General features: G+C 58.4%; 2 protein-coding genes across 4 annotated transcripts in view; one reads left to right on the plus strand and one right to left on the minus strand.

Annotated features, from left to right (window-relative positions):
• Nucleotides 1-803: 803 nt before the first annotated feature.
• Nucleotides 804-4392, plus strand: PSMD7 (proteasome 26S subunit, non-ATPase 7). The gene is made up of 7 exons (XM_027684943.1): nucleotides 804-984; nucleotides 1595-1686; nucleotides 1962-2054; nucleotides 2560-2657; nucleotides 2928-3008; nucleotides 3600-3691; nucleotides 3908-4392. The coding sequence occupies exons 1-7, from the start codon at nucleotides 911-913 to the stop codon at nucleotides 4344-4346; spliced, it is 969 nt and encodes a 322-aa protein (XP_027540744.1). The 5' UTR covers nucleotides 804-910; the 3' UTR covers nucleotides 4347-4392.
• Nucleotides 4393-5240: 848 nt separating this feature from the next.
• Nucleotides 5241-22001, minus strand: part of WWP2 (WW domain containing E3 ubiquitin protein ligase 2) — a 35033-nt gene continuing 18272 nt past the window's right edge. For 2 of the 3 annotated variants that reach the window (XM_027684939.1, XM_027684938.1), the window contains exons 9-24: nucleotides 18024-18113; nucleotides 16960-17134; nucleotides 14029-14083; nucleotides 12276-12357; nucleotides 11834-11962; nucleotides 11658-11736; nucleotides 11447-11518; nucleotides 11265-11353; nucleotides 10059-10218; nucleotides 8943-9076; nucleotides 8687-8827; nucleotides 8018-8138; nucleotides 7622-7726; nucleotides 7380-7476; nucleotides 6487-6559; nucleotides 6022-6291 (exon numbers count right to left, since the gene is read on the minus strand). In XM_027684939.1, coding sequence (XP_027540740.1) covers nucleotides 6192-6291; nucleotides 6487-6559; nucleotides 7380-7476; nucleotides 7622-7726; nucleotides 8018-8138; nucleotides 8687-8827; nucleotides 8943-9076; nucleotides 10059-10218; nucleotides 11265-11353; nucleotides 11447-11518; nucleotides 11658-11736; nucleotides 11834-11962; nucleotides 12276-12357; nucleotides 14029-14083; nucleotides 16960-17134; nucleotides 18024-18113 — 1702 coding nt within the window. In that variant the 3' untranslated portion in view covers nucleotides 6022-6191. Of the gene's footprint in view, nucleotides 6292-6486; nucleotides 6560-7379; nucleotides 7477-7621; nucleotides 7727-8017; nucleotides 8139-8686; nucleotides 8828-8942; nucleotides 9077-10058; nucleotides 10219-11264; nucleotides 11354-11446; nucleotides 11519-11657; nucleotides 11737-11833; nucleotides 11963-12275; nucleotides 12358-14028; nucleotides 14084-16959; nucleotides 17135-18023; nucleotides 18114-22001 lie in introns of all 3 variants that reach the window. The other variant, XM_027684940.1, reaches the window with a different exon arrangement.

Genomic DNA, 22001 nt, shown 5'->3' on the forward strand with positions numbered 1-22001 from the left:
ATTAAACCTGGAATTGGCACTTTTCTCTCTGTCAGGGGAGCAAATGGCTTTTGGGCCGTTTGGTGGCAGGGCTGGGATTGCCACAGCATCATCCTGAGGGATTCCTCACTTTCTGAGAGGTCATGGAGACTCTTACACCTGGGAAAGGCAAACGCATCCTCATGTTCCACAGGAGGAGCCGAGGGGGCTGGGGAAGGGTGAGAGCCCCAAAAACACCGTCCTGGGGGGATTCTGGGGCCACTCAGGGGAGGGGAGGGGAGAGGGAGGAAAGGGGGAAAAGGGAAGGAAATGGGGGGGAAAGGGCGGAACTATGGGAGAAAAAGTGGGAGGAAAGGAGGGAGAAGAGGGGGAACGGGGAAGATAAGGGGGGAAAAGGAAGAGGGGGGAAGGGGAGAAAGGAGGAGGAAAGAGGAAAAAAGGGAGGAAAAAAGTAGGGGGAAAGAGGAAAACGGGAGGGAGGGAAAGGAAAAGGAGAAGAAAGAAGGGCGGGAGGTGAAGGGAAAGGGGAGGAAAGGGATAGGAAAGGGAGAGAAAAAGGGGGGAGACAAACGGGCAGAAAAGGGAAAGGGGAATGGAGGGGAAGGAATCCCAGCGTGCGCGGCCGGAGCTCTCAGCCCAGGGCCGCCCCCTTCCCGCCCTTTCCCTCACCTCGGGGCGGGGCCACGGCGCTGCCCCAAGATGGCGGCAGAGCCTTCCCAAGATGGCGACCGTACCTTCTCAAGATGGCGACGGTACCCTCTCAAGATGGCGAACGCACCTTCCCAAGATGGCGGCGGGCCCAGAGCCCTCCCCAAGATGGCGGCCCCGCCCCGCGCGGGGCAGGCTGGGCGCGGGGGGCGGGCTGAAGGCGCGGGGCTGCAGTCGGGCCTGGTGCGGGGTTGGGCTGAGCGGGGCCGGCGGAGCGGGAGCCATGCCGGAGCTGGCCGTGGACAGGGTGGTCGTACACCCGCTGGTGCTGCTCAGCGTCGTCGATCACTTCAACAGGTGCTTCCGGGCGGGAGCGGTGCCCCGGCGCTGAGTCACGGCCGGGCCGGGAGGGGAGCGGGAAGAGCAGGACCGTGAGGGGACCTGGGACTGTGAGGGGCCCAGGGGAGCTTGTGGGGACACAGGGCTGTCGAGGGCCCCGGGCCGGGCGAATTCAAGGCGATCCCAGGCCGTGAGGGGAGCCGGGGGAGCGGGAGGGACCCAGGGCCCTGAGGAGACCCGGTGCCTCCGACTCCCCGGGTAGTTCGGGCCTAATTCCGTTCCCTCGCGCCGGTGCCGAGCGGTTTTAATGTCAGAAAAAAAGCCCCAAATCTCCGGAGGTGGCCGAGCCGCGGTGCGAGGGTGACACGGGATGAGGAGCCGGTCGCTGTTCACAGCCCCGTGTGGGGTCACGGCCCCCGTTGGTGACATCGGACCCTCCTCCCCTCCCCGGGACACCGAGTTTGGTTCCGAGGGCACCGAAACTCCTTTTTCTGTCTGCAGACAGCATCAGTAATAAAACAACCATAACACCTTCTCTCCCAACACTCGCTGTTTACCCTGCACGCACGAGGCCCCCTTCCTTCCTTCCCATTTTGAGGTAGGGACTGACAGTCTTTTGTCCATTTAGAATAGGAAAAGTGGGAAATCAGAAGCGAGTGGTCGGAGTGCTGCTGGGATCATGGCAGAAAAAGATCCTGGATGTGTCCAACAGTTTTGCAGGTGAGTTTGGGCATCCTGCCCCTCCCAAACCCACTGAATTCTTTGGCAGGTGGATTGTGTTGGAGTTTTTGAGCCACCCTGGCAGAGCGCAGATTGTTTCCTCCCTCTACAAGTCAGCCTATATCCAACAACAAATACAAACGGCTCTCAAAAACACTCCTAATTAAATCCCACTCTCCTCTGGCAGCCAAAAATAACCAAAACATGACATTTCAATAAACGCATTCATTCTGGAAGTTGAATTCTTAAATCCTGATGTTTTGTTTTATTCCCAGTACCTTTTGATGAGGATGACAAGGATGATACTGTTTGGTTCCTAGACCACGACTATCTGGAGAACATGTATGGAATGTTTAAGAAGGTCAATGGTGAGTTGAGCTCTTCTGGCAGGGATATGCTCCAAAAAACTTTTGGGACTATGGAAAAGTGAATTCATGTTAATCATAAAATCACAGAATCATTAAGGTTGGAAAAGACCTTTAAGATCACCCAGTCCAACTGCCAGCCTAGCACCAGCACCGTGTTCATCACTAAATCACGTCCCCAAGTGCCACATCCACGTTTTTGAACACTTCCAGGAATGGGGACTTGCATCTCAGAAGTCCAAGCTGTCAGATCCTGATAGCTATAAAATTAATAATATTAATTAATAAAATTAAATATCCAGCTGAGTTCAGGAGCCTGGAGTGAAGTTGTAGGTGTGGGCAGTGAGTGTGACTGGGGAGCTCTCGGTCTCTGGCCAAGCCAGTGCCTTGTAATTCATTTCCCCCTCTTTACACAGATCAGACTTTCACCCTCGATTTGCTGGTCCAAATCTCTCTGCTGGGGTCCCCCCACAGTTCTGATTTTGAATCCTTTTCTGCTTTTGCTCAGCTAGAGAAAGAATTGTGGGGTGGTACCACACAGGCCCGAAACTGCACAAGAATGACATCGCCATCAATGAACTGATGAAGAGATACTGCCCCAACTCTGTAAGTGGGACCTGCTTTGGGGTTGTTTTTCTCTTACCCTAAAAGGGGCATCTGGGAACCCTTTGCCCCCACCCTTGTGGTGACACAAAATGGTGGCTGTGAAGTGACTGTGGAAGTGGGATCAAGAGTCTTTGCACTCAAAGTCTTGTCTCAGTGCCCGAAGTGAGCAGCCCCATGCCAGTGCTGAGAAGGGAAGCACTGACTCAGGTATTTTTTTCTCTACTCTTTGACTGAAATCCAGTTTTCCAAAGCATTTGCTCTCTCCCTCAGGTGCTGGTGATCATTGACGTGAAGCCAAAGGACCTGGGGCTGCCCACAGAAGCCTACATCTCTGTGGAAGAAGTTCATGATGTGAGTATTTACCATGTAAAATAAGAGAGTCACAGATGGGAGCACTTTTAGGATGTCACTTGTAGGTGTTGTTTGCCTGCATGTGTGCTCAGGTGTGTCCAGGTGTGTCCTTTTGCACCTGCCAGTGCTGAGGAGGTGGGTCAGGCTTGAGCAACACCAGCTCATCACTTGCAGCCCTGTGCAGACAAACACCACCCCACAGTGTGGTGTAATTGTTTAATATAAATTCATTCTGGATGTATATAAAAAAATAGGGTCTTTTTGCCTTTCTGAGGCCTTTGCTATGGAGCAGAAGCTGCTCCCCCAAAATGCATTGAGGTTGGATCAGGGAAGAGAGAAGTAATTGTGATATTTAGTGAGAATTTCCATTGCTCTCAGCCGGGCACAGACCAGCAAAACGCGGTAATTGGAAATTATCCAGAGCACGAGAAATGGCTGGGACAGTGGGTGACTGATGAAATCAAGGAAACTCCAACTAGAGCCATTCCTCAGATTCCTTGTGGCCTGTCTGGAACTGCTTTGCTGGTTTCATTAGTACAATCCCTCGTGCTGTGGCTAAAATTCCATGTTTGATGATGTGTCTCCTGGCAGGATGGCACCCCGACCTCCAAGACCTTTGAGCACGTGACCAGCGAGATTGGAGCAGAGGAGGCCGAGGAAGTTGGGGTGGAACACCTGCTAAGGTGAGTGTGGAGGTGTGGGGGAGCCCTGCACTGTAGTGCCCTGCTCCATCCAGCTTCCTGGGGCTGGAAAAACATGGAGATTGTTAAACACAGTTCTGGGAGGTTCATTCCTGTCCTCTCTCTGCTGTGCTCACACTGCTCTGAGCTGGAAAGCTCTCAAGGGACTGTGCCCACGTGCAAGGGGAGATTCTAATCCTGATTCTCTCTGCGTTCTAGGGACATCAAGGACACCACGGTGGGAACGCTGTCCCAGCGGATCACAAACCAGGTCCATGGCTTGAAGGGACTGAACTCCAAGCTTCTGGACATCAGGAGCTACCTAGAGAAAGTAGCCATGGGCAAACTGCCCATCAACCACCAGATCATCTACCACCTCCAGGACGTGTTCAACCTGCTCCCGGATGTGAACCTGCAGGAGTTTGTCAAGGCCTTCTACCTGAAGACCAACGACCAGATGGTGGTGGTGTACCTGGCCTCACTCATCCGCTCTGTCGTAGCCCTGCACAACCTCATCAACAACAAGATTGCCAACAGGGATGCGGAGAAGAAGGAAGGACAGGAAAAGGAAGAAAGTAAAAAGGAGAGGAAAGATGAGAAGGAGAAGGACAAGGAGAAGAGCGATGGCAAGAAAGAGGAGAAAAAGGAGAAAAAGTAAAAGGTGTAGGTTTTTTTATTTGTAAATTAAAAAACTTGTAAACTAAGTCCCTCAGTGCTGGGGTGTTTTGTGCCTGCTCAGCACTCTGCTCTCTGCTGGTACTGGCTCTGTCCCTCCTCACCTGGCAGGGCAGGTCCCACCTGGGCAGGGCTGGGCACAGGGCAGGGACGGGGGGAAGCCCGGGGGAGGGCTTTTATTTTATTTGATTATACTTTTAGCACAGCACTTTTCTTTCCCCCAGTGCATCCTCAGGGGCTTTTTGCTCTCAGTGCACACATCCCCATGTTCCACGACTAATCGATCGCCATTAGCCAAGTTCATGCACCACAGACATCCCTGTGTTTAACTGGCTCTTCTGTGCCCAAGGCCCCTGTGGGTGTGGCACAGGGGGCACATCCTGCTGTCACCTCTCTGTGCCAGCAAGGCCGTGGCTGTGCTCCCTGCAGGCCCGGGTGGCTTTGCACTCTCAGCGCTGCCCCAGCTGCTCCAGAGCTCAGTGGGGACAACATTGGTGGCCCTGTCACCCCTTGGCCAGGGCTTAGCAGCTTCCAGGGGTGCAGGTGCTGTGAGCCTGGGAGGTATCTGGGCTGTCAGTGCTGACAAAGCAACAGACGGAATCCACAGGATTCGTGACCCTGGTGCTGCGCTCCAGGCACCCATCGTGTCCCTGCACAGACCCCCCTCGTGTGACACACGGCCCTGGGGCACACATGGATGTGGGACACAGAGATCCAGGACATGCACAAATCCAGGAGACACACACACACACACACACACACACACACACACACAGGGACTTGGGACACACACACAGATCCAGGACACATGCACACAGGGATCCAGCACACACACAGACACAGGACACCCCCAGACGTGGGACTCGCACACCTCGGCAGCTGCTGATGGTTTATTGCACACGAAGCCGCGGCGGAGCAGGCGGTGCCGTGCGGAACTGGCCGGTTTCCAGCCTGGAGCCGGTGCCATGTCCCATCTTCACAGGCTCCCAGATGCCAGGGACACCAGCGCGCCAGACCTATCCCCTCCCCGCACACACAGGGAAGGGGTGGTGGCAGAGGTAACATCCCAGTGGTCCTGCCCTTGCTGCAGCTCCACAAGCTCCTGCCACCAGCCCAGCCAGCGACAGAGGGAACAGGGAGTTTGGGCAGAACCTACGATCAGAGCAAAGGCCGGCAGAGCCCCCAAGGCTGCTGTGGAGCACCAGCTCCGAGCAGAAACCACATTACTTAAATACAACTGCACAGGGGCCATGGGCTGCAAATGGGACACGTCACGGATACGAACAGCCAGGCCCTGGCTCTGGCATGGGAAGGGGCCCTCCTGGTGCTCAGGTGGTACAAAGACTCCCTGAAGAATCAACTTGGGGGTCCCTGTTACTTTTGCTGGGTGCAGGATAGGGCCCAAAAGGCAGTCCGAGAGCCATTTCCCCTCTCACCTGCAGCTATTGAAATGCCATGAAAAGGCAGAAAACATGAGGGGGAACAAAAGCCTGTGCCAAAAGCAGATCTCACGTAACGGTGTCTGCGAGGGGGGCCCAGGGAGCCTCTGTGCCCCCTGTGCTGCCCCCCAGGGCCCAACCTTTGCCCTGTCCCCTCTGCACCAGCCCGTGCCCCTCACGAGCCGAGCGCTTCCATCCACCTCTCCATCACACCTCGAATTTCCTTAGGGAGGGAAACGCAGCCCCGCTTCCCCCAGGGCTGTGTCAGTGCAGATCTTGCCCGGGAACAAGAGCAACAGTGTCTGCAGGAGGGGGCTCAGCCTGGGCTCCGCGGCGCCGGCCGGCAGCGCTCTGGGGCCCTCCCACCCCGGGAAAGCACCAAAGCTCCATCACTCCTGTCCAAATCCTTCTGTCTCCTCGATGGCGTAAAGCAGCTTCTCCTTCAGCTGTTCGTAGCTCTTGTAGGGAGGGAGATCCAGGCGGTTGAAGCTGGGGACAGAGCAGGGGCTGTCAGGGGCCATGATCCCGAGCCCCCTGCCCATGGCAGGGTCCTTCCAGTGCAGTGAAAGGCACGGCCAAGAACAGGAGTTACATCCCATGGGATGGGGAGCACCCAGGGACCTGTGCAGCCCCGCAGAGCCGTGTCCCTGCATGCTCCTGCCAGGCCAAGGGGCAGTGACTTACCACGTGTGGCTCCGCGGCAGCCACGTCTCTTTGCCAACTTTATCAATGCAGAATTTCTGGGGCCCATTGCTGCCTGTTAATGGCAAGCACAGCAAAGCTCATTAAACGACCAGGAGCTGAAAAAGAAATCCCCTCCCACGCACTGTCAGCCAGCAGATCCACCATCACATCCCTGAGATCCCAGAGACACACGGGGCATAAATCCATAAAACCACTGGCTGTTTGCAGAGAGGACGTACAAAAACCGAAGGAGAAAGCAAAATGCAGATTCACAGCACAGATGGGCAGCAGCACCATCTCCCAGCACCGTGGTTTCATAGTAAGTGCTCAAACCTATTTATCTGTAGACTCTCAGGATTGTGTCAGTCTACCCGAGACTTTTAAAGGACCTGGCTCAGGAAGTCTGAGTCACCGAGGTGGCTTTTTAACAGATTGGGAATCCTGGAGAGGTGCCAAGGGGGTGGAAAAAGCTAATATTCCAGCAAGAATAACCGAGTAGGTTAAGTGAGCTGGTGAGCTGAACACACATGCCAAGAAAGTCAGGGAAAGGCTGGTACAGGCCCCAAAAAGCAGCAAATTAGAGGATGAGAGTGGAATAATGCCATACTGTGGTTTTCTGGGAAAGAGGTTTTGTCACACGAGAATCAAAATTAAATCAGAAATCCAATCTCATTCAGAGCGAGATTACAAACCAGCCTGACAAAGTTAACCATGGCAGCACCAGTCACAGCCAAGGAATGTATCTGGGAATGGCACAACACCAGGTTGGATCACTGCACTCAGTCCTTGCAGCTGCTTCACTGCCCACGTGCTGCCATGTGCTCTGTGCTGGGGACAGGGACAGCCTGGTCCCTCCCCGGGACCCCCCACCCAGGCTGAGACCCCAAACGCACCGATGAGCTCCGCAAAGCCCCCGACAGGCAGGCGGCAGGTCCCCGTCACGAACTGCAGCAGCCGGATCCTCTTCTCATTGTCCATTTCTTTAACCACCTATGACAGCACATGGCAGGTGAGGGGAATCCCTGTGACCTCCGAGCCCACAGCCCAGCCTGGGGCCCTGTCCTGCAGCACAGCTCCTGCCACAGACACCCCGTGCCCTCAGCCAGGCTCGAACCATGCTGGTGGTGGAACTGACCTGCCAGAACCACTGGATCTGTTTGCTGTTCTTGGTGTAGTGCCTGTAGATGGTATTCTTCTGCCAGTCGTTCATGTCGATCTCCTGCATCCCACACAGCATCAGCTGGGGACAGAGGACAGTCAGCAGTGGATGCACATGTGGCCCTGCACCCGAGCTTTGAACACTGACCCCTCCAGTGCTGGGCTTCACCCAGCACAGGCACCAGCACTGAGGTGTCTGGGAGAAATTCCTCACCTCCAACGAGACGTTTTCTTGCTAACGGACCCAAGGAACCACCCGCAGACCCAACACCTGGGGCTGTTCCCCCGTCAGCAGAGTCAACGGGCACAGGGCGTGAGCAGAGTCACCGTGTGCCATTCTATGTCCACATCCCCATCCCAGGTGCCAGCTCACCTCCAGCTCTTTCTCATCGAAGTACCGCAGCCACTCCAGCGGCACCACCTCATTGAAGCCGTCCAAGAATGCCTTGGTTTGCTCCTCCACACCCCTCGTGAACCTCCAGTCCGTCAGCAGCCTGGGAAGGCAGGGGAGTGGGCACAGAGCCAGCACTGCTGGCACAGCACAGGTAACCCCCACCTTCCCTCCCACCCACAGAGAGGGTCCCACGAACATAGGGAGGGGGAGAGGATCTCCCTCAAATCACCAGGGCCACTCTCAATTGCCACTGGTGGGTTTCTCTCTCTACCCCCAAACCCAGAAGCAGCACCAGCTCCGAGCACAGCCCAGCACCTCTGGGAGGTCCAGGGGTGCAAAACACATGCCCCGGCCCACGCCTGGCCTTGGCAGCCCCAGGCAGACCCCAGGCAGACCCCAGGCAGGGAGGGTGAGCAGCCATGGGACAGCAGAGCAGCCTCACCCTCTCTCCCCTCTCCTCTTTCCTGAAAGTCCTGGCAGCTACCCAGCCCACAGCAATCCAGACCGCAGCGGAGCCCAGCCAACAGCACCAGCCCGGACTTGTCACAGGCCACGTAGCCCAGGGAAGCGGCCACGTCCCAAGCCCCACGTTCCCACTCCCGCTGGCGGGGGTGGGCACCCAGCAGGACCCTCGAGCTGGCCACTCACATGATGTACTCCTCCTTGTTCTCCTCTGTCACCCGGATGCTCTCACCACCCTCCTTCAGCTCGTGGGTGGTCACCTTGCCCAGGATCTCCATGTCCTGGATGAAGTACAGCTCCAGGCCGCACTCCTCCAGGCTGTTCTCCCTGTGAGGGACATGGGGATGTGGTTTCTGACGGAGGCACTGGCAGCAGCAGTGAGGGGCCATGGGGAGAGCTTTGCCTGCCCACAGCGGGACAGGAGGGAGCACAGGGCACTCACTTGGTCCAGACAATGGAGTTGTAGAACTCAGGGTCGATGGACTCCAGGTCCTTCAGCGTCGGCCGCTTGTTGAGCATCCTCTTGTAGAAGGGCAGCGTGAAGCCGGTGTCAATGAACTTCCCATGATACAGAGCCTGGGACAGGGGGTGACACCGGGTCATGGGGACCCCAGGAAGGACTCGTGGGGCGAGACAATGCTCCATCCTGGGGCAGCCACGGGGCCAAAGGGAACCATTCCCTGGTTCCTGAGCTGTGGCCTCACTCCCAGCTGGCACACAGGTTTGGGAGGAGTGGCCTGCCCCCAACAGCACTGCCTGTGGCAGGTGGGCTCACAGCCCCTCTCCCCCCCACCACGAATTCCACCCCATCTCCCTCTCCACTCACAGCTCTATTGAGTACTTGTTTAAACAGAGCTGTGCTGCGGCTTCCCTGAATCCCTGGCTTCCAGGAGCCCCGAGGCAAAGGCAGCCAAAAATAATGCAGACGCTTGTCTAGAACGGCCCAGCGGTGAGTAATAGTCTGGGGTTTTATTGGTGTCCTGCGAGGCGGGGCAGGGCAGGGCAGGACAGCGGGGCCGGAGCCGCCTCCACACACACCCCGCAGGGCTGAGGGCCAGGGACCCTTTCCCCGGGCTCAGGGACCCTGAGAGCCCCCCTGGCAGCCCAGGGCTGGGCAAACCATGGCACTTGGTCGGCCTTGGGGAATCTGAGACAAATGGGAGGAGCTGCTCTGGAGCTTGGGCAGCTGGAAAATCTCACACTGCTGGGGCTAAAAATAGTCCCTTGAGCTGCAGACCCGACAGCACCTGGGGTGGCAGCCAAAGACCTGGAGCCATCCATTCCCGCCACACAGACCCTGGGAAACCAGGTCTCCTCCGGCCCCACGGTCATTCCCTGGATTTAAATTGCATCACCCCACAGCACCCCTTCGAAGGCCCATTTCCTGCGGACCCACACCTGGGTGAGAAAGGGCTCACGGAGGGCAACAGTGCTGAGCCCAGCACAGACCTGACACGTGGAGCTGCCCCTCACCCCGCTGCCCACCCCTGGCCCCTGCCTGGCCCCTGCTCTGTGGGGGGGACACAGAACCCCCCCAGTGCCACCCCCAGGCACTCACCATGGCGATGAAGCGGCCGATGAAGCGGAAGTAGGTGAGGTGGTCGGGGTTGATGGAGGAGGCCGGGTTGATCTGCAGGCAGTAGTTGTTCTTGCCCGCGTACTCGAAGAGGCAGTACATGGGGTTGAGCACCTCGTGGGACAGGAGGAAGAACCATTCCCTGGGATGAGACAAGGGGAATGTGGTGATGGGCAGCTCGGGGAGGGGACAGCATGTGCCCCTGCACACACCTGCACATACCAGTGCCCACCTCCTCAGGGTGCTGGGGCAGGCGTTGGGCCCTGGTGTGACTGGGCGAGGGTATCCCCTGCCCTGGGTGCTGTGCAGGGCTTGTGAAGTGTTTCAGGAGACACCACTTTGCCAGAAGCCCCACTCGGAGCATCAGGGAGGTGCCATCGCTCCATCCCACCCAGACTGTTACACACATACACACACACACCCTGCTGTGCACTGAGTGTCCCACACAGGCTGCCCCAGGAAACCCATGCCAAGCTCAGAGCAGCGCGACAGTCCTGGCTTTGCTCCCCCGGCCGTGCAGGGATTCAGGAATCCTTGGATGCGGAGGCAGCCCCGGCATCCCGTCCGTGGTTCTACCCTGTGGTAGAACAGCATGACGTAACCTACCATAGGGTAAAACCACTGGCAGGACACGGAGAGAGCGGAGAGCAGGAGCCCCTGCACCAGAGCCGGGGGCAGCACCACACCAAGGACAGCGGGGGGAGCGGGGCAGGGGAAGCACCAGCCCAGTGCGAGGGAGTGAGCCGGAGAGGGCTCATGGGGACACAGGTCTCGCCTCTAGCCAAGGCACAGCCCATGCCCTGTGGTAACACCATCCCAGGGGCAGCAGTGGGGCTGCAGCAACCACGCCACAGCCTGTCTGCCCTGGCACACACCGACTGTCCGGGGAACACCAAGGCATGTTGGCTGTGGGGAGAAGAGGCCACTCAACCCATCACACCTGCAGCCTGTGTGGAAAGCAGGAGACTTCAGACAGGTCCCCCAGGGCTCTCAGTGCCAGGGACAGGCTGGTGCGATGCTTTCAGGGTGTTCTGCCATTCCGAAAACTCAGTTTCCCACTTGAACATCCCTAAAGTCCTCTGCCCGTGGGCTGGGACCCCAAGTGCAGCTGCCCTGTGCCTGCACTGCCCTCGTGGACTCATGGCACAGGCAGGGTACGGCTCCATGGCCTGGCACACCGGCGCTCACCTGGCAATGCCACCGTAGTCCAGGCCCTCCTCCCCGCGCATGATGATGTACAGCCGGCGCCGCAGGTCATACGGCTTCATGTTCATGATCTGGGGACGAGCAGGGCAGTGTCACCACAGCTGGGGCCAAGGCCAGGGCCAGCCCCACACCTGACCAGCTCTGCAGCCCCAGCACCTCCTCACCTGCTGGAAGGAGTCCTCGAAGAGTGTCTGTCGGGACACACTGATCTTCACATGGCTGGGCAGCGCGTTTGACTGCGGGCAAGGCAGAGGCACGAGGCTGTGTGAGGCTGGCACAGCGGCTCTCCTCGCCCACACCTGCCCACGGGCTCAGGGCACCCACCACGACCCACCCAGCCCTGCAGCCGCCGGATCCTCCAGGTGCTGCACTCACATGGCAGAGGAAGCGGAACTGGTGGTACTTCCAGCGAAAGCTCCGGTCATACGCCCCTGGCGAGCCGCCATGCTTGCTCCTGCAAAACCAGCACAGGCCACGGTCAGCACCCCCTGCCCTGAGCACCCTCATGTCAGAGCCCAGTGTGCTCCCCAGGTCCCCTGAGCGGGGCTTACCCAGACTCAAAGCCCGGGCGCGGGTCTTTGAAGGTGGTGGTGCGAGTGTTGTGGTCCACGAAGTACCGCACGCTTTCATTCGTGTACTTCATCTCCCACCCGGGCGGCAGCGGCGGCTCCTGGATCATCCTGTTGGCAAGGAAGGGGTCAGCAGGCAGCCCCTCAAGCATCTCCCCCCTGAACTGCAGCTCTTGAGGACCAGATGCAGCCAGTAGCACCATGCCAGGCAAAAGGAAGGATTCATGGCATGGGATTGGCACTGGCCTGCACCCCAAGAGAGGAGACCTGCCTGGGCAGCACTCTGGCCATGGCCAGGGCACTGTTAGGGTTTCACTCCCCATCTGTGGGAGACGTGGCCTCAGTGGAGGCCTGGGCCAGGTCCCTGGAGAACCTCAACTTCCAAAACCACGAGCTCCCTCCCCACTCCCCCCACAGCTCCTACCCCTGCGTGCGAGGGTCTTCCCACTGTGTGGTCCGGGTGTTGTGGTTCACGTAATACACTCGCCCATTGTCCTGTCTCTTCTCTAGGAGAAAAGGGAGAGGAAGCATCAGCTGGAGTCCCAGGAACAGCCCTCCCTTTCACAGGAAGTTTGTCAGCTCCCCTATCTCACCTCCCCAGCTCACTTGGAAAAGGCAGGATAAACCCTACATTCCTTCCACATGCCCAAGCTGCCTCACTCCAGGAATGCCAGTGTGCAGGAGGTGCCAGTGGGATGCCAGGCTGGCACAGGGGGTGTGTTCACCACACACCTTGGTGGCACATGCAGCCTCCTCCGACATGCACCAGCATCCTTCCATGTGGATCCACAGGTGCTTTCCCAAACTCCCTGCATGGCCCTGCTGCTGGTGCCTGGCTTGTGCACTGCACACGTGTGTGAACACACACGCCCTCTCCTTGTGCTGCACACAGGCACAAAACAGCCCCCCCACACACCAGTCCCTCTGTATCTGCAGCCTCACACACTTCCCCAGGCACCCCTTCCCAACGCTTCCAGCATTATTTGCACACTTGGAATGGTGAAAGCCTCCCAGCCGTGGCTGGGCACCACATGCCCTGGCCCAGTGGTGATCCTGCACCCACGCCTGCAGCCCCTCATCCCACCTGCCCACACCACCCCCTACACACATTCACAGCCTCCCCACCACTGCGTTCCCCGCACCTCCTCCTCCAGGTGCTGCGTCACTCCCACAGCTCAGCCCTGCTCCATGACGGCAGGGACACGCTGCACGCACACTCCTGTCACCTCCCTGTCACCTTCCAGCCACCGCCACCCCTTCGCTCTGTATCTCTCCCAGACTGTGGCTCTGGCAGACCCCATATACAATGACCAGGACTGCATCCATCCTGGGGAACCCACTGACCCCATGGACCTCATCCATCCCAGGGACTCCATCCATTCCAGGGACCCCCACCCCAGGGTGCTCAGCCCCACACAGCCTGTCCAGCTGACACTGGGATGGGTCCCTTCTCCTCGCTCATGGGAGGTGGGACACCCAGCAAGGGCTCCAGCACTGCCCCCATGGAGGACCTTGGGGACCCCCTGAGCAGTGTGGGACCCTCTGTCCTGCTCCAAGCTCCCACAGTTTTAACTCCTCTGCTGCCCTCCCTGGCACAGCACAGTCCAGCTGCACCCATGAGCATCCCAGCCTGCCCTCTCAAGGGATGCTCTCGCCGTGGAGGGGGTCTCTCTGCCCTGGGGGTGGCACAGGGACATTTCTAAATGTCCTGGCACACACTGTTTGGGCCATGGGGAACCAGCCAGCCCTGCTCTTGCCAGCTCCCAGCCCTGCTACAGACCAGGGCAGAGCATCCCAGGAAACAGCACAGCAGCAGGATGGACCCCTGTCTGTCTGGGGACAAGGAGCTGGATCCTAAACCTCTCCCACCATCCAAAGAACAATCACAAGCACTTCTGCATTCAGCAGCAGAGAGAGGCTGGGAACTCCTCCAGGAAAAGGGGAAAAAAGGGGGAAAAAAGCTGGATTTCAAATCAGAGACTGTGCTAATCACAGGCAGACAGCCCCATGTGCAGCCGAGCATGGAGAGCGCTGGTTCCATGGCCACCCTTCCCAACCACACCAGGGATGGGAGCGAGGGAGCGCTGACAGCATCGTGCTCCCCGCAGGAGTGATCGGAGTGTCCCCATCCGAGTGTCCCCACTGTGGCCAGGCAGGTGAGGCAGCTCAGTACTTACCCCAGCCGGGAGGAAGTGGCCCGAGAGGATCATTGTCAGATGGGGCGCCGGAGGACTAGAGTTAACAGAGAAGACAAAAACACGGAATAAAACCCCGGGCAGGGAGGCTGGGAAGAGTAGAATGCTGAGGCGAGCTGGCCAGCCTCGCTCCCACTCACCTCCCCTTGGCCCTCAGCTCCCAGGGAACTAAAAAAAACTTGCACACTCAAGGGGGGTTAAAAAAGGAAAAAAAAAATCCCAAACCAAGCAGGGCTGGGGCAGCCAAGGGGCGTCGGGGCAGGGGCTGTGCCCGCCGAGGGCAGCGGGACAGCCCGGAGGGGTCCAGATGTGCGCGGCTGCTCAACTCCCGCCGTCCCCTCCAGATACACCTCCAGCCTCCTCCAAGAACCACACAGAAGAGGGGAAAAAATATCGCAGGCCTTTCCAATGAAATCATTCCCACAAGCGCTGTCCACGCCCCGCGCTTCCTGGCGGGATGGCGGCCCCCTCCTCCATGCGCGGGCCGGGCGCGGGGTGCGGGATGCACTGAGCCCGCATTCATCCCGCGCACACGGGCGGCCCCGCGCCCCCCGCCCCCGCAGCCCCGCACAAAGCCCCTTTCTCCCGCCCCGGGCCGGGCAGGGCCGGCGGCCGCACCCAGACCCTCCCGGGGGTGTCCCGGCGTCCTGCCCCGGTGGGTGCCAGCCCCCCGGCCCCAGCTCCGCTGGGGTCCCCGGGGATGGAGGCACAACCCCACAGACGGGGCTCAGGGGAGCAGGAGGCCTAAAAGTGCTTTTAATGGTTAAATAAGAAACGTATCATTACCCAAAAGGCATTTTCACCTCCCAAAACCCAGCTGCCGGAGGGGGGCCGTGTCCCAACCCACCGCGCCAGGACGGATTGAAGTCAGCCTGGGCTCAAGGAATGCCACCCGCAGCCAGACCCGGCCCTCCCGCCTGAAAACAGGGGCAAGCCCCACTCCAAGAGAGACTCCAAAACTCGGGGCACCCCATGGCAGCCCAGGACCTCAGGGATATCCTGGGGCACATCAGGGACGGGGCTGGTGCAATGTGTGCCCCTCTCAGCTGTGTCTCTTGTACCTAACCCCATGTGCCAGGACTGGGGGCAGAAGGCACTGCCTGGCACAGCTGGCAGACTTCGGGTTTGGGGCAGAGTCTGCTCCCTCCCTGCTGGGACAGGCTGCCCACACGCGCAGTCGAGTCACGTCCAGAGGTACCACCTCATTGGGACCTAAAAATAGCTAATTAAAACTAACAGGACAGAGCTCTGGGCAGCTCCTGCAGCTCCCCACATTCCTGGGGAACAACCTGAGCCCCCATGCCAGAGATCCTTCTGTGCAAGGGATGTGGCACGGGGGTGCCTGCTGGGCCAGTGGTCCCTGGCTGCACCCCGGCCCCCCGAACTGTGCCTTCCTGAGGCTCTGCCTCGCTGCTCCTCACCTCCCCACCATCCTCTCTGGCAAGGGGGGTGCAGGGGGGCAAGTGAAACAGAAAGCCCCTGCAAGGCAGGAGGCAGAGCAGGAGCCATCACTGCTGGCAGGAGAGCTTGAAACAAAAAGTACAATCGTTTCATCAGGCTAAATTTGGAGCTTGAGTCCCTCCCTCAGCGCTCCACAGAGCCCGGCCAGGGCGTCACTCAGCGCTGGAGCAGCTCCAAGGCTGGTGCTGGCAGGGAGCGACAGCCCTGGAGCCCCGCTGGCCACGGTGGAACCCCCTCCTACAGCCCCCACCTCCACTGGGGTCCTGTGAACTGCGTGTGGGGAGCGTGGGCAGGCAGAGGCAGCAGTCATGGGGGTCCAGCTCCCGCTGTAAGGCTTGGAAGGGCTGGTGAGGCACCCAGGGAGGGACAGGCAGGGGGAGGAGAGGGGCTGAGCAGCTCCCACAGCCCCAGGAGCGGCCCTGGTTGTGTCTCATGCAGAATGGACTTTGCACTGTCTGCACCCCTTCCCAGAGAGCTCCTCCTGAGCTCACTCTAGTCCCAGCTGGGACTCCTGGCTTTCTCTGAGCAGCTAAGTATTGATGAGAGGTTGGTCCCTCTGCTCTGCCCACTTGCCCTCCTTGTCTCCTTTCATCACAGCACAGGCTGGATCACCACTCCAGGGAGCAGAAACGTTCCAGCCTGGCCCTTTCCCAAGCAGTGCTCATCCTGCAGCCCATGGCCACCAGCACTGCTCAGCTCAGCAGAGGTGCTGGTCATCCCTGCAGCCAGAGCCCAGCTCCACAGCAAAGGCATAGCCAGGACAAGAGTAGTCCCTGCCCAGGAGCAGAATGGTTGAGAGACTATTCCCCGAGCAAGGAAACGCAGATACTCAGCCCAAAGTAGGAACAAGGGGCAGCAGCAGAGGAAGCAGGAGGGAGCTGGCCAAGTCCAGCTCGTTCCCTGCATTCTCTGGTCCCTGGATCCTGCAGCCCCTCACAGTGTCAGCACTTGTACCCTGGGCCTGCAAATACTGCTGCCCCCAGGACCCAGCCATGCTGCCCTGAGCCCGATAGAGTCCCAGGGAGGGACGAGCTCAGCCCTCAGAGCCTCCCTTCCTTCTTCAGACCAGACTCCCACACTCGCTCAGCTCCCACAGCACACACCTGCCTCGCAGGTCAGCAGTAAGGCTTGCCTGATGGGAGCCATGGGAGAAAGCCTGTGCCTGGCCACACTGGCACTGGAGGGACACCAGGGACAGGTTGCTGAGGACACCTCCCACCACTCTTCAAGGCTGCGCAAGCTGATTTATAAAAAGAAAGTCACTCCCCCGCAGTCTCTGCAGGGAGCTGAGGAGCTTGTGGGCTCCCATCCAAGTGCTGCTCCACTGAGCTTGCTGAGTCCACAGACCCCACACAGCCCAGCAAGGGCCTCCCCATACACCACAGCTCCCAGGCCAGCCCAGGTGAGACCAGCAGGAGAGCCAAGTGAGACCTCACCACCCCCAGCTCTCACCTGGTACAGGAACCTCTGGCTGAACTGCTGCATGGCCCCCTGGAGCTGGTTCCGCTGCGACTGCCACTGCTCATAGTTCCTGACATACTCGGCTGTGGGGCGCTGCCACGTGGTGGTCCGGGTGTTGTGGTCCACGTAGTAATACCTGCCTCGAGGATCCACACGTTTCTCCCACCTGGAAGCACCCAAGGAAGCTGTCACTGTGTGCCCTCAGACAGCCAGGCAGGCCCTGTGGACTAAGACACCCTCCAATACGAGGGCTCTGTGCCCAGCTCCATCATAACCACCGGTTGCACAGCTGAAGAGACACTTTTGGACAAAGATCCACCAAAAGGAAATACAAAGGACTGGTAACTGTTGAAGCAGCTCCTGCAAGGGCACACGAAGCCTGACAGGATGCTCAGGCACAAGCAGAGCTCCCACCAGGATGTCATGAGCGTTCCTCCAGGACAGCCAACCCATGACGGAGGCAAGGCACTGGTTTGGAGACCTGGCAGGAGGGAAGGAGCACACCTGGGGTACTCCCAAACCCACCTCTCCAGGTAACAGCCTCCCTCTTTTAACCCCACATGGATTTCAGGCTGTGGTAGGATCAGAGATCACAGCCTGGCTGCAGGCAGTGCAAACCAGAGGCTCCCGGGGAGGACATGGGTGGGTTTGTGTTTCCCTTTCACCCGTCACACCTGGGTCACTCCAGCCCTGCACAAACTCAGTCTAGAGAACAACAACAGTTCATACTGAGTTCTCTGCTTCTAGGAACAAAAAAAGGTGAGAATTCCACAAACTTCTGGAAAGCAAATGGCCTCAGGGCTGTGACCTGAAGACACTCCTGCAGGGGAAGCTGGGCCCTCATCTACAAGACTTCTGCAGAGCAGGTCTCATGGAGCTCAGCAGCATCATCTCCTCGAGCACAAGCAGACCTCAATGTGGCTGAGAACCCCAGAGAGCCCTCAGAGAGCCCAGGGTCCAGCTTCAGGTTCAGGCACTCTGAGGTGCCCATTTGCTCACCAGGAGCTGCAAGTCAGATCAGTGTCTGAGGTGCCAGCTGCCCCCACACCCCTTACCCGGGAGGAAGGGGTCTCTCCCACGTCGTGGTCTTGTTGTTGTGGTCTACATAGTAGACTCTACCATTTGGCAGCTCCCGCTGTTCCCACCTGCAACAAAAACACAATCCTGAGGCAGGTGATCCTTGCTAGAACCAAGAACATCCAGAGAGCTGCACTGGTGGGTCAGTGAGCCCCCCTTCTCACATCCTCAGTGTTCCAAACTTTATTTGACAGGTCTGCATGGCAGCTGCTGGCCTTGCTAGTTGGAGACTGTGGGAGAGGGGCTGTGGCACTCTGCCCTCTGAAACACACAAAACTTGGAGCAGAAGTTCCTCATTTCCCCCAGAAAGGTCAGCGAAAGAATTCACACAGGGTCAGTTTTACACCCTGTGTTTTTGATGTAGTATTTGCTGGGTTTCTCCTAATATGTCTTTACAGGGAAGCCTTTGAGTTTGGGCTGGGGCTGGGTTCTCTCCCTGGCAGCCCCAGGGTCACTGCTGACAGCCACGGCTCAAACACACCGTGTGGCCACGGCACTCAAGTCGGGATGGCCCCTGAGGACAGCCTGTGTGACAGGGAGCCTGGCTTTACTGGGCCACACTAGAACCACTCTCTGCCTGAATTCATTCATGAATTTACCCAGGCAAAGGTAAAAGCTCCATGGAGCCTGTGCTTTCCTGTCAGCTTTTATCCTGCAGCAGAGGGAGGCAAGCCAGCAGCTGCTGACAGATAAAGTGTTCTCCTGTCACACTCCTGCTCCCACAGGCCTCCCTACCCATTCAATCTTCTGTCTCTAATCATCACAAAAAGCTCAAGCAAATTACTACACCAGCTTCTGTTGTGACAGCAAGGGAGCCAGCCCAGAGTGACAGAGAGCAGGCAGTTCTGGGGAAGGAGCTGCTCCAGGCACTGATGCCCCATCCTGGCTCACCCTCACACCTCCCAGGGGACAATGGAGCCATCAAATAGTGACCTCAGCCACAGCCACACACCTGCTGCAACACAGGTCACCATCATCCCCGCCTCTGCAGAGGCCAGGTAACTCCTGCAGGTGTTGCTATCAGCCAACAGCATTGGGTCTTCTCCCTGGAACAGATCTAGGACACCAGCGGGTATTCCTGATGGAGAGCCCAAGGCAGGACCTGTTGTGCCCATACACCTTTAAGGGTGAGGGGCTGCCAAGCCTAACACTGCCCAGATTCCTGATCACTAAAAGCACCAGGACAGGTAAAACAAGACTGAAATCCCTAAGAGAAAACCAGCACAGCTGGGATGTTCTAAGACACAAATGTGTCCACCCCATGAGATGGATGGCGGAAGGTCCCTGGGCATCTTCAGGGAGAAGGCAGAGATGTGGAATTGCCCTCTAGATTCATTACAGGTTCTCTGATCCATATGGCTCTGAGGACTTGGAAGTCTTTTATGACAAGAGGCTCTCAAGCCCCCACATACCATTCCCATGTCTGTAGAGACCAGAAATCCCATGATGACGATTCCTCCAGGTTTCTGGATCCCTCAGATAACCCTCTGGGTGCCCTCACGACTGCCAAGAGCCACAGGGGATTTGGGAGAGCTGCTGGTGGTGGCAGCTACTGACCGACATCCTCTGCCCCTGTGTCACACCCTGTACAAACACTGATGAGCTCACAGGCTCCTCACCAGCAGCTCCCTGGTGATCTGCAAAGTGAAATGCTGAGGGCTGGCTCACCCTGTGGGCAGCAGTCCCTGCCATCGGTGATGAACCGCAGTCACTGCTGACACACAGCAACAGCCTGGGAGATGGGGACACTGGGGACATCCCATCCTCGCTCAGACCACCCTGCCCAGCTCCACGTGGCCACCAGCACAGGAGATCCATGGCTTTGGGAGCGCTGGATAGTGACAGCTCTCCCCACGTGCACACACTGCAAGCATGAAGCGCCTGACACAATGGCCCCCAGCAGCTCCCCTCCAGCTACCCACAGGCTCATGATGGCCATGGATGCAGGGAGCCATGGGCACTGGGAAGTGGCAGAGCTGAGACAACCCTGCAGTCCAAACAAAACGCCCTCCTTATGTAAGAAACCACAGCCCTGTGACTCCTGCCAGGCAGCATAATGCACCTCTTTGTGCGGGCGAGACAGCGCCATGCACACCCCCCCCTCCTGGCTGGCTGTCCCTGTGCAGGATCATCCCTGATAGGATCCAGATGCAGGAGCCAGGGGCTCTTATGCCTCCCTGCCCCCTTTTGTTATCGATCCGCTCAGAAACCCCAAGTTAGAGCCGGGACCCTGCGCCCAAGGCCTCGGGCACTGCGGCCGCTGTGCCGGCTCCACACGCTCCTGGCTTCGCAAGGGAACTCTCTGCCTGGAGGATGTGAAGGAGGTTTTGGGCACTGTTAGGGCTGGAATTACTCAGAACTCCTTCCAGCACCCTCCAGCCCCTAGGACAGACTCCCAGTTGTGTGAGGGATGCCTTTGAGCCACCACACCTGGTGCAGAGGTTTGCTCTGAGCAGAGCAAATCGCTCCAAATCCCCACATGAACCCAACGCTCTGCCTCTGTCTGTCACAGCCCAGAACACAGGCTGAAGCGAGTGCTCCCCACACTCCCAGGGATGCAAGGAGGCACGTGGAGAATGAGGCAGGGCAAGCAGGAGGGACACCATGCCTGGAATGACTGGCAGCTCTGCAGGGAATGTTGCTGCTAAGAGTGGCAGAGCAGGAGCCATCCCTCACAGGCTCTGCAGTGTTCCCTCACAGCCATCCCAGCAGAGACGGGCCAGCGAGGGGCTATTCTGCATCCCCATCTCCCACTCAGGGCCCCAAACCACCAGTCAAAGTAATTCCCTGGTGTGGTGAGCCAAGCAAAAACCAGCCGTCGTAGATCAGGGCTCAAGGGAGCCCCAGAAGCTCCTTTACACCACCCCCAGGACACAGTGTGTTGTGCAATCCCAGTTTAGCAAATGCTTGTTAGCCCGGGACCTGGTTTGGCAGCTCTCAGGGCTTCAATGGACTCAACTCTCTGCTCTCCTTTACCTGGGAAGACCTTGGTCCCAAGCAGGTGAGTGCTGCCCAAGCCAGCCCAGCATGGCACAAACGCAGCACATGCCAGAGAGCAGCTACCCTCTTCCCCCTACAGATCCCACTGCCAGGAAGGGAGGGACTGGCACAGAAAGTGCTAATCAAAGGTGTCTCCAGATATCCAAATTCTGGGAGCTCAGCCTGGAGGATGGCTCACTACTCCTCTACCATTCCTCTCCATCTGTCTTCCAAAGCACAACAGCTTTATCCTCCTCCCTGCTCTGACACACACAATTCTCTGGTCTGTGAGCTCCGCAGGGAGACAGTGGTGGGGAGGACAGGGCCACCCTTATACCTGGTTGGACCAGGCAAATCCAGCCTGGCATGTCTTAGAAAGCAGTGCCTGCAGCCTCCCGAGCCTTCAGAACCCTGAATCATGAGGTATCTGCAGGCTCCTCCACCCCAGGAAAGAAACAGCCTGTTTCCAACCCCAGGTGGGGAAAAGGAGCCCTTCAGTCTACCTGGTAGGAGCAGAAAGGGGCATAAGCTCTGCCTGGAATAAAGGCCTTTTTGAGAGCACTGGACTTTTCCAGCTGCCTGGAAACAGGAAGCGCCCAGGCCAGGAGAACAGAACCCCTCACACACCCGGCATAAAGGCACACTGAGCCGTTAACCCTAATTACCTGTGACTGACACGCGAGCAGGCCCTGACCTTTCAGGCATCGCCTCAGCCAAGGGAAAATAAACAGCTCCCTTCATCCCAAACACAGCCCATTTCACCCCCCGCCCAGAATTCAAGGTGTTTGATACAAGGGGAGAACAACCCAGCTGCAACACAGAGGAGGCTGAGCCCAGACACCCCCACAGCCAGCACATCCACGGGCATTGCTCAGCCCCTCCCTGCTCTCCTCCAGCCCCTCTCTCCTCCAGCCCCTTCTCCACAGCCCGAGGAGGAGGAGGAGGAGGAGGAGGAGGAGGAGGAGGAGGAGGAGGAG

The sequence above is a fragment of the Neopelma chrysocephalum genome, unplaced genomic scaffold (assembly GCF_003984885.1).
Source record: "Neopelma chrysocephalum unplaced genomic scaffold, ASM398488v2 Primary Assembly neopelma1_68, whole genome shotgun sequence".
NCBI classification, from domain to species: domain Eukaryota; kingdom Metazoa; phylum Chordata; class Aves; order Passeriformes; family Pipridae; genus Neopelma; species Neopelma chrysocephalum.